The following is a 12,353-nucleotide window of genomic DNA, read 5'->3' on the forward strand; positions in this document are numbered from 1 at the left end:
GACCTATTACACTAATAATAGTTTCAGAGAAGTACGTACATGTTCAGGTACTATTTCCAGTATGTTAGTTTTGTTTCTCCAACTAGATGTTAAGTTCTTTAAGGATGATGTCTTCTCTTCTCTTGTACCCCACACTGCACCTTAACAGTCTACAGAGGCATGCATTAATGATTGGTCTACTGGTTGAATGGGGAGAATGAAGACCAATATTAAATGCTACTTTGTGTAAGCACGTTGCTTGTGCTTCATATCAGTTATCTTGATCCTTATTATTTCCATTATATAGATGAGGATATTAAAGCTAAGTAACTTCCCTTTCGTCACAGAGCTAAGAAGAAGATGAAGGGTGTGGGAGAACAGTTGAAACTAGCCTGGCTTGACTCTAAAGCCTTTGCTTCTTAAGTTTGTGTTTTTTTTCACTGAATTGAGTTATACCATGTCTAGTGTAAGGCAGGAGCTTTGGTAGAACATAAAATGGCTAACAAAAACACTTTTTGGTTATAAATTTTGCAAACATTAAAAGATTTCTTTGGAGACTTCTCAGGACTCAGGATTACTGGGTCTTACCTTGATCACCTCTGGGGTCTGCTGAATCAAAACTGCTGAAGTAGTATCTTTGCCTTTATCACCAACAGGACTTCTACAGCCTGATACATTGGCCTGGGAGGAAGTTGTCAAGGTTTCCTGTAGAATTTGCATCATTTCCTTTTCTTGTGATAGGCTCCCTCTGCCTGATTTGCATTCAACTAGTTCTTGTGCAAAGTCTTCAATGCTTTCTAGAATTCGCAGTAAGAGAGCTCGATCCTCTTCCTCTATTTTGTGTCCATTGGTTTCAATAATCCTTGTTAGACTGGAAGGTGAGACTTTTTCCGTAGGGGAAGAGACTTTAGATTTTGGCTCTAGAGCCACAGGGAGCTCGCTAGTCAACTGACTATGACTATTTAGAGAGTTACAGCTTTTACCTTTGGCAAGTGGCTCTCTTAGAGAGGTCTCCATTTTCTGTGAGAAAGATTCCAAATCCATTAACAATTTATCAATCTCTTCCTGACTGTTAGGATTCATAAAATTTCTGTGGTTTCCCTCTTCAACTTTAGGAACTTTTGATTTAAAATCTTCCTCAGGTAGGTTAACAACTGTCTTCTCAAATATCTTGCCAATTTCATTTTGCATTGAGGCAGAACATTTTGTAAGATGAATACCATTATCTGCAAAGTCTGCTCTACCTTCATTTGTCTTTAGCAACTCTGGACTGGGTCCATTCTCTATCCTTTGTCCTTTATCTAATGCTTTCTTTCCATCTGACTCTTCTTCAATATAAAGGGCTTCCATTAGGTCCCCAGAAGAAACATTTTCTAAAGGGTTCATGATTAATGACTGTGATTGAACCTGGACATCTTTTGGAGTTCTGGGATCGTTTATCTCTAAGTTATATAAGGAATTTGTAGAGTTGTTTGGAATGGATTTTACAGTGTCTGTTTTCGTAGAACTGTGCTTGTCATCTTGCAATTCCATAGTCTGAAACTGTCCAGAGTCAGGGGCTGAGAGCTGGACAACATCTTCATATTTAGGGGGCTGCTCAGTGCCAAATATTGGGGAGAAGGGAGTTAGTTGTAAACTAGGCATACTGCTGACCAGTTCTGTTAAATCAATAGCCTCATTACTCCCAGACTGCATGAATTCAAACGGTAGCTTTTTCAGATAGGATGCTACCCTTGTCATTACATTCATATAGACAGTTTCAGAGTTAGAAATTGCATCATTGCCATTTCCTTCATTGAGGCTACTTCCTGACTTTTTCTTTATGCACTGTTTTATGATATCTGTGCATTTTTTCAAATCCTCAGAGCATTTCAGCAAGATGTCCAAGCACATCTTTATGTCTGTTCCTGAAGAAAAATTATCTATTTTATGTTTTTCCAAAATCTGAGTAACCAGATCTTCTTCAGAGAAGTTGTGAAGAAGCACTGAAGTCAGGTTTGTGTCAAGTGAGTTTCTATGGGACAAAGATTTTTCCTCAACTGAGGAACTCCGGAGTAAACCAAAGGATGGGGAGTTCCCATCATTATAATGGCCACAGAGCAAGTCAAAATCAACGGACCTCCTGTTAAATGAGTCAGACTTAACTTTCCTTCCCTTTTTGTAAGCTGCATGGTTAGAATTTTTGAGTTTTTCAAGGGAAAATTCTTTTATTTTCCCACTGGCAAAACTGATTGCTTCTCCTGCAATGTCCTTTAAGTTACATGTGTTCTGAAATGTACATCCTTTCTTGACCCTGGGAATGCCTGTGAGGGCTTGCTGGGGATAGTCACCTTCAGCTGAGGAAAATGCATTTTCATGGGACAGAAACATAGAGTCCAGATCCACACCTTTGAACTGAGACACAGGAATGTGCAAGAGGTCTGCACAAACACTATGATGTACCACAATGCAGTCAACTCCATGTGTGAAGGTGTGACAGGTTCCAGTGCAATAATGTATAGCTTGTTCAAAACGCCGGTCTATCACCACACTGCTGTAGTGGTTCACAGTACTAACCACGAGTCTGTAAGTTGCTGCCATAATATCAAATCCACTCAGTGGTGAGGCTTAGATTTTCTAGAACTAGTTTCAAGTAAATTCTCCTAAATGATACTCATTTGATGACAATGTTCAGTGGTTTCTTGCAAATATAATGACCTTCCCCACAAAGGGAAACCATCTAAATTTGAGGTTTGGTAACTGTCAAGATACAGTAGCTATTGCACATGTTTGCTTGTGTTAGCAAGTCTTATAATTTAATAATTGTGCTTTTAGTTTTATTTAGTAATATCATGATAGCATAGGATTATTTTGATAAAAGAATATTCTTTTAGTTCTTCAGCAGTTCTATGATGCAGAAATTGTCATAAATTTACTGTCCTAAGTCTTAGTTGGTAGTGTAGAAGTATTGTGATAACTGAGTCTTCCAAATGTTTAAATGATCCATTTTTTCTGTGAATGACAGAGAAACCTATAATGAAAAGAGAAAATCATTAAAAGGAAATATGATTTCTTAATACTGAACCTTTTATTTCCTTCTCCTTTGCATCCCATACGCAGTTAATCATGAAGCCTTATTCTATACCACATCATTGCTTGCTTATCTTTGATTCATAACTCTATTTTATCACACCCTACAGTCTTTACACCTATAGTAGTATTAGCTCAACTCTGTCTTGTTAAAACTGACTCCCAGTTCGCATTTCTTATCTCACCCTCCTTGCCACCTTACATGACACTAAGAAGCTTAGATTTAGACAGCCTTCTCATCCCTCACTGTTCAAGAATTCCCAGTACTGATCTCTATGGTGTGTCATGGCAGACCTACCTCCTCTCACTTTCAAGACTTTCAACATTTGTTCCCATCCACCCATAACATTTTCTGCTACTGCTCTGCACTAACTTTTTCATTCATCAACCTAGTCTTCTTAAAGACTGCCAATAAGTAGTACTTGTTCTTGATCATGCAACTTCTTCTATATGTGGAAATATTCTCCTAACATCTTCTCTTTTCTTACTATCTAAGAGAGAAAAAAAAAACAACCCCTTCACTACTGCTCTTGATCCCATCCTCTCAGACCCTTCCATGCAGATATCATTCTGTCAAGTGGATAGAATTTAATTAATCCTTCCCTTATTAAAAAAAAATGGCTTTTTAAGCAGCATTTTAAAAAAGGTTATAGTTGCTTTCCAAAAAGACTCAATTAATAAAGATTAAGGTTTACTGTGTGCCAAGAACTTGCTAAGTGCTAAGGATATGGCACTGAATTTAAAAAGTCCCTGTCCTTATAGACCTTAGGGTCTAGTTGGAAAAAAACCCAAAATGTAAGTAAATATATAACTTGGATGATAATATGTGCTATGGAGAAAAATGAAGCAGGGCAAGGGTTTAGAAAGGATGGGAGGTTCTGTGTTACAAAGGGTAGTCAGAGAAGACCTCACTGACGTCTGAACAGAGACCTGACAGAAGAGTGGGAGCAGGCGGAGGGGGTATTTTGGGCTATGTCATCTCAGCAGAGTAACCGTAAGTGCCCTGAGGTGGGAGCATGCTTGATTTACTGTAAGAATGACAAGGAGGCTAAGGTGGCTGAGCAGAGAAAGCAAGGGGGCAGTACAGAGGTTGAGGTAAGAAAGGAAAGGCGTAAGACTAAATAATGCAGGCTCTGTGGCTATCATGATTAAGTTGGCTTTTCTCTGAGCTGGAAAACAACTAATGGCTTCCGAGCAGAGGAATGGTATGATTTGACTTCCATTTTAAACTGGCATTTTGGCTGCTATGTTCAGAGGGAACTACAGAAGAACAAGATAAGAAGCAGGGAAACAAATTAGGGGGTCTTGCAATAAATCAGAAAGAAGGCTGGGAGTCCTGGACAAGGATAGTAACAACAGATGTTAGATGCTGTATATATTTCAAAGGTAGCGCCAACATGACTTGCTACAGGATAGAATGTACACTACTACTGCATCAAGAATGAGGCAGTAAGGCAATGACAGGATGGAGATGATGACAGAAATGAAGAAGAGTATCAGTTTCACTACACCATCAATAGCAATGGTGTTTTAACAATAAAAGTCTTTACTCACTTAATGAGAAACAGAAATATATTGCTCTCATTTTTATTTCTTCAATCCAAGAAAACTTTTATTTTGCTATTTGTTATATTTATTTGGTAAATTATTCATATCCTTTGTTCATTTAGATATTAGAGACTTAGTAAATTCAGATACAATTAATAAAATTAATTCATGAGGAATCCTATCTCTTGCTGAACTTTATACTTGTTAGATAAATTTCCTGGGTCTTTGGATCCAACGATTACTTTGTTTTTATGCCAGTCCTACACTGTTATAATTACTATAGTCTTATTAAGTTTTATTACCTGGATTTGTCCTCCATATTCCTAATTATGTTTCTTTTTTAATCTTCAAATACTCTTTGAGGTCTTCCATATGAGTTTTTGAGTTGTAAATAAAAAAAAAAAGTCCTACTGGAATTTGATGACAATTATAATAAACTTATGAATTATTTTGAAGGAACACTGACATCCTTATAATACTCAGACTTTCTGCCCAGGAAGATATGTATCTTAATTCCAATATTCCTCTATTTCATTCTTTGTGGTTTTCTTCAGGTGGGTCACCCTCATTCTTCCTGTCCTTTAGTGTCTTAGCTTCGTTGTTATGTGGATGGATCTTGAGCTCTTGCCTCATCCTCCACTTCCCTACCTTCATATCTCAGATGATGGTTAATATAAAACTATAAAACTAGGTATCATGCAGGATGGATGAGGCTGAAGCAGAAAGCAGTTCCATAATAAAGGAACTGCCCAGTATTTCTTAAGTGAAAATGCAAAGAGACAAAAGAGGTGTCAGTTTATGCGACAAAACATTAGAACATGAGATGGAAGGAAACACCTTTTCAAAAGATGCATATTAGAAGACAGGGGAAAAAAAAAGTACCAAACATGAAAAATTATGTGCCTTTTCAGAAATTTTGCAAAATTTTGAAACAGCATTTGGGTAACGATAAAAGGGAGGAAAAACACAAAGGATACTGTCAAGGAAGTATATTAAGATAACTATATGAGGAATATTAGGGCTATATCCTAATACAGGTGATACAGGTGATAACACAGGTGATAAAACTAGTCCAGAGGCAAATACATGAATGTTGAGACACCTATTAAAACATGTATCAAGAATTGGGTCCAGGATGGCATCATAGAAAGAGCCTGAATTCACCTATTCCCACATACACAGTGAATCTACACCTATATTTAGAGAAATTCCTCCTGAGGAAGAACTGAGGGATGAGTGAGCAGATTCTGTACAACAAAGAACAGAGATACCACATAGAGAACAGCAGGAGAGACAGTGACATGGTAATGATGGGAGTCATGCCCTGACAACAGTAACCTGCCATAGATGGGATATCACTGAGGAACCTGCATGCAGATTTGCCTGCCACAGAGCACAGAAAATAAAACAATGCAGTTTAAAGGGCAACTAGATTATAAATGAAGGAAGCCCATTCACTAACACTAGGACTCCCACCAAATGGTGGGAGAACTGCTGGATCTTCTTCTGGGATTGGAGGTGATTCTAAGTGCCATTGTTTAGGTTCACTCTTCACCATGACAGCATGGAAGAAAACAGAGTCTGGGTACAACAGACTACCTGCCAAATCAGTGAGCCCTGGGACCAAACCCATAGCAGCTCTAGATGTCATCTGAAGGCAGCCACCTGGCCCAAGTATGGATGTGCCTGCCCAAGCCTGGTAGTTGCACCAAGGTGGCACCAGTATGGCACCCACTGGGACAATCCCAGGCCATGCCTGCTCAGTTTCCAGCTACCCTACCAGGGCACCTCCTGCACGGTACACACCAGGACACCCCCAGCCTAAGGCCGCTTGGCCTCCACTTGTCTCCCCATGGTGCTCCCTGCACAGAGGGCCCCAGAACCCCCCAAACCATACCTGCTTGGGCTCTAGCCAGCTCATCAATACTGCCAGGCACACACTGTCTACCCAGGGGATGTTCCTGCATGAGGCCACATTCCTTTAAGACTGGGAGAGGTAGCTGTTTCACCTAATCAGATAAACAAACACAGAAAGTCAAACAAAATGAGACAAAAGATCATAGTCAAAATGAAAGAACAAGATGAAACTTCAGAAGGACTAAATGAAATGAAGTTTAACAATCTACCTGATAAAGAGCTCAAAGTAATGGTTATACAAATACACACTGGAATGAGAGAAGTGAATGAACTCAGAGAGAACTTCAACAAAGAGAAAACATAAAAAGAACTAATCAGAGTTGAAGAATGTAAAACTGAAATGAAAAATACACTAGAGGGAATCAACAGCAGATTAGAGGATGCAGAAGAACAGATTACTGATCTGGAAGGCAAGGAACTGTAAAGCACTCAAGCTGAACAGCAGAAAGTAAAAGAATTTTAAAAACTGAGGATAGGTTAAGGGACCTTGAGGACAACACCACATGTACTAACATTCATGTTTTAGTCCCAGAAGGAGAAGTGAGAGAGGAAGTCATGAAAAACTAATTTAAAGAATAGCTGAAAACTTCCCTAATGTGGGGAAGGAAACAGACATACAGGTCCAGGAAGCACAGAGAGCCCCAAACAAAATGAACTCAAGGAAGCCCACTATAAGACACATAATGATTAAAATGTCAAAGACTGAAGATATAAAGAGAGAATCTTAAAAGCAGCAAGAGAAAAGCAAAGAGTTATATACAAGGGAAACAGCATAAGGCTCTTGGCTGATTTTTCAGCAGAAACTTTACAAACCAGAAAGGAGTGGCATGATATGTTGAAAAGGAAAAACCGCAATCAAGAACATTCTACCTGGCAAGGTTATCATTCAGAATTGAAGAAGAGATAAAGAGTTTGCCAGACAAACAGAAGTTACGGAGTTCACCACCACTAAACCAGCTTTACAGGGACTTCTTCAAGCAGGAAAGAAAACACCATAACTAAAAGTAGGAATATTGTAAGATGAGAAAATTTCACTGAGAAAGGCAAACATAAGTAAAGGTAGTAGACCAATCTACAATTAAAGGCTACTATGAAGGTTAAAAGACAAAAGAAATAAAGTCAATTATATCTAAAAATTATATCTAAGGGAACCATAGAATAAAAGATATAGTATGTGATATCATATACATAAAACATGGAGAAGAGGCAGTAAAAACGTAGTGCTATTAGAATGCGTTTGAACTTGGGTGACTGCTGAGTATGTCATATATGAACCTCATGGTAACCACAAACCCAAGCCCTTATATGTATGTATATATATATATATATATATATTTTATTATATATATTATATTATACTATATCTTATATATATATAATAAAGGCCATATATGACAAATTCACAGCTAACTTCATACTTACTGGTAAAAAGCTGAAAGGTTTTCCTCTAAGGTCTGGAACAAGACAAGATTGTCTACTCTCCCCACTTTTACTCAACAAAGTACTAAAAGTAATAGCCATAGTAAAGAAAAAATAAAAGGAACCTGAAAGGGTATGGAAGCATTTGAATCTGAAAGGGTACTGTCACTATTTGCAGATGACACGTACTATATATAGAAAACCCTAAAGACTCCATATATATATATATATATACCAAAAAAATAAAGGAACCAAGTATAACAGTAAAGAAAGTCAACACTGACAGGGAAGAGAGCTATAAAAACAACCAGAAAACAATGAACAAATGGCAGTAAGTGTATACCCATCAATAATTACTCTAAATGTAAATGTCTTAAATGCTCCTATCAAAACACATAGGTTGACTGAATGGATAAAAAAACTCTACCTGCTCCCTAAGGAAATTCATTTCAGACACAAAGACACAAAGAGACTTAAAGTAAAGGGATGCAAAAAGATAGTTCATGAAAATGTAAGTGAAAAAAAAAAAAAGCTTAGGTAGCAATAATTATACCAGACAAAACAGACTTGAAAACAAAGGCTGTAACAAGAGACAAAGAAGGGCATTATATAATGATAAAGGGATCAATCTAACAAAAAGATACAATTATAAGTATCTGTGCACACCTAAAATATAAAGGAAATATTAACATATATACAAAGTGAGAAATTGACAGTAACACTGTAATAGTAGGGGACTTTAACACCCCATTTACAAAAATAGATACATCATTCAGATAGAAAATCAATAAGGAAATACTGGCTTTGAATGACACATTAGACCAATGGACTCAACAGATTATCTATAGAGCATTCCATCCCAAAACAGGAAAATACACATTCTTTTCAAGTACACATAGAACATTCTCCAGGACAGACCACATTATGCCACAAAACAAGTCTTAATAAATTTAAGAATAAGAAGATTAAAATAATATCAAACATCTTGTTCAGTCACAATGGTATGAAACCGGAAATCAATTACAATAAAAAAACTGGAAGAAGTACCAATATGTGAAGGCTAAACAACCAATGGGTCAGTGAAGAAATCAAAGAGGAAATAAAAAAATACATGGAGAATAATGAAAATACAAACACATAGGTCAAAAGCTATGGGACACAGCAAAAGCAGTTTTAAGAAGGAACTTTATAACAGTGCAGGCTTACCTAAAGAAACAAGAAAAATCTCAAAGAAGTAATCACACTTTATACCTGAAGGAGCTAGAAAAAGAAGAACAAAGCCCCAGATTAGAAGGAAGGAAATAAAAAAGATCAGAACAAAAATAAATGGAACAGAGACTAAAACAACACCACAAAAGATCAATGAATCTAAGAATTGATTCTTTGAAAAGATAAACAAAACTGATAAATCTTTAGCCAGACCCACCCAAAAAAATAAAAGATAACTCAAATAAATAAAATCAGAAATGAAAAAAGTTACAACTGACACCACAGAAATACAAAGGATTATGAATGATTATTATGGATAATCATATGCCAACACATGGGACAGCCTAGAAGAAATGGATACATTCTTAGAAAGATGCAATTTTTCAACAATGAACCAGGAAGAAATAGAAAATATGGACTGGTAACTAGTAACAAAATTGAATTAATAAAAAAAGCTCCCCCAAAACAAAATTCCATTACCAGATGGCTTCACAGATGAATTCTACAAAACATTTAAAGAAGAGATGACATCTTTCCTTCTCAAACTGTTCCAAAAAATAGAAGAGGAGATTGCTTCCAAATTCATTCTATGCATTACCCTGATGCCAAAACTAGATAAAGGCACTACAAATCAAGGAAATTACATACCAATATCTCTGATGAACATAAATGCAAAAATCCTCAACAAATATTAGGAAACCAAATTAAAAAGAAAAATATTAAAAGGATAATTCCCTACAACCAAGTGGAATTTATTCCAGGGATGCAAGGATGGTTCAATCTCCCCAGATCAATATGATATACCATATTAACAAAAGGAAGGTTACAAATGATTCATCTCAATAGATGCAGAAAAAGCATTTGAAAAAATTCAGCATCTATTCATGATAAAAGCTCTCATCCAAATGGATACAAAAGAAACACCTCAACATAATGAAGGCCATATAAGACAAATTCACAGCTAACTTCATACTTAATGGTGAAAAGCTGAAAGGTTTTCCTTTAAGGTCTGGAACAAGACAAGGATGTCTACTCTCCCCACTTTTACTCAACAAAGTACTAAAAGTAATAGCCATAGTAAAGAAAAATAAAAGGAATCTGAAAGGGTATGGAAGTATTTGAATCTGAAAGGGTACTGTCACTATTTGCAGATGACATGTACTATATATAGAAAATCCTAAAGACTCCATAAAAAAACTTCTTAGAACTAATAAATGAATTCAGTAAAGCTGCAGGATACAAAGTTCATCAAAATTAATATACTCTGCATTTGTGTTCACTAATGCTGAACTATCAAAGAGAGGAATTAAGAAAACAATCCTATTTACAATTGCATCAAGAAGAATAAAGTACCTAGGAATATATCTAACCAAGGAGGAAAGACTTGTACTCTGAAAAGAAGTGAAAACTATAAGACATTGGTAAAAGACACTGAAGACAACACAAATAAATGGAAAGATATTCCATGATCATGGATAGCAAGAATTAATATTGTTATAGTGGCCACACTACCCAAAGCAATTTAGGGATTCAATGCAATCCCTGTCAAAATACCAGTGGCACTTTTCGCAGAATTATAACTAATAATCCTAAAATTTGTATGGGTTCACAAAAGACCTCAAATAACCCAACTATCTTGAGAAAAAAGAACAAAGTTGGGAGTATCATGCTCCCTGATTTCAAACTATTCTTCAAAGCTACAATAATGAAAACAGTATGGGATTGGCACAAAAACAGACACATCAATCAATGGAATAGAAGAGAGCGCCCAGAGATAAACACACTTATACTGTCAATTAATATACAACAAAGGAGATTAAGTATATACAACGGGGAAAAGACAATCTCTTCAATAAATGGTATTGGGAAAACTGGACAGCTACATGCAAGAGAATGAAACTGAATCACTGTCATACCATACACAAAAATAAATTTGAAATGGATTAAAGACCTAACTGTAAGACCTGAACCATAAAACTGCTGGGGCAAGAAATAGGCCATAAACTCTTGAATACCAACATCGCTAATTTTTTTCAGGTATGTCTCCCCAGGCAAAAGAAATAAAAGCAAAAATAAACAGGTGGGGCTACATCTACCTAAAAAGCTTCTGTACAGCAAAAAAAATCATCAACAAAAAAATGCAACCTATTGAATGTATTTACAAATGATATATGAGAAGGGGTTAATATCCAAAATATGTAAAGAACTCATATAGCTCAACACCAAAAAAACCATAGTCTGATTAAAAACTGAGCAGATGATCTGAATAGAAATTTCAAACTGGGCAGATTATCTGAATAGACATACATGGTCATATGTATATCTTCTGGGTACTTAACCTGAGAATAACAAAAACACTAATTCAAAAAGATACATGCACGCCTATGTTTACTGCTGCATTATTTACAATAGCCATGATATGGAAGCAACCTAAGTGTTCATTGACAGACTAATGGATAAAGAAAATATGGTATATATATATATATACAATGGAATATTACTTAGCCATAAAAAAGAACAAAATCTTGTCATTTATAACAATATGGGTGGACCTAGAATTTATTATGCTAAGTGAAATATGGCAAATACCATATGACTTCACTTATATGTGGAATCTAAAACAATAAAACAAATGAACATACAAAATAGAAACAGACTTATACACAGGTAACAGACTGGTGGTTGCTATATATAGGAGAAGGGCCTGGGGGGAATGGGTGAAAAAGGTAAAGGAGATAAAGAGGTGCAAACATTCAATTAAATATAAATAAGTCATCTGGATGAAAAGTACAGAATAGGGAACAGTCTATGATATTGTAGTAACTTTGTATGGTAACTATACTTATTGTGGTGAGCATTTTGTAATGTATATAATTGCTGAATCACTATGTTGTACACCAGAAATTAGTATTTTATATCAACTATACTTCAATAAAAATATAAATAAATAAATATAAGAATTCAGAGGGTAAAAAAACAAACATCATGGCAAATAAATTTCTAAATTGACATAAAGACTTTTATTTTTTCAAATTTGAGAAATTAAAAAGTAGTAGTTCTCTAGACAAATATAACCAAAACTGGCTGGCAACATAACATGACAGAAAATACAAGAAAGTATTCATGTGATACTGGAATTTGAAATAGTCAAAAAAGAGAGAACACTGACTGGCCAAAGTCAGACATGCTTTTAGACCAGTACTGTCCAATAA

The 12,353-nt window shown here is 35.9% G+C and overlaps 1 protein-coding gene across 5 annotated transcripts in view; it reads right to left on the minus strand.

The window, feature by feature from the left end:
- Positions 1-12,353, minus strand: part of PPP2R3A (protein phosphatase 2 regulatory subunit B''alpha) — a 270,561-nt gene that overhangs the window by 199,338 nt on the left and 58,870 nt on the right. For 3 of the 5 annotated variants that reach the window (XM_057498095.1, XM_036877361.2, XM_036877360.2), the window contains exon 2: positions 568-2,989. The exons of 1 other annotated variant lie outside the window; for it this stretch is intronic. In XM_057498095.1, coding sequence (XP_057354078.1) covers positions 568-2,559 — 1,992 coding nt within the window. In that variant the 5' untranslated portion in view covers positions 2,560-2,989. Of the gene's footprint in view, positions 1-567; positions 2,990-6,493; positions 6,606-12,353 lie in introns of all 5 variants that reach the window. One more of the 5 variants, XM_057498092.1, reaches the window with a different exon arrangement.

The sequence above is a fragment of the Manis pentadactyla genome, chromosome 1 (assembly GCF_030020395.1).
Source record: "Manis pentadactyla isolate mManPen7 chromosome 1, mManPen7.hap1, whole genome shotgun sequence".
Classification (NCBI taxonomy): Eukaryota; Metazoa; Chordata; class Mammalia; order Pholidota; family Manidae; genus Manis; species Manis pentadactyla.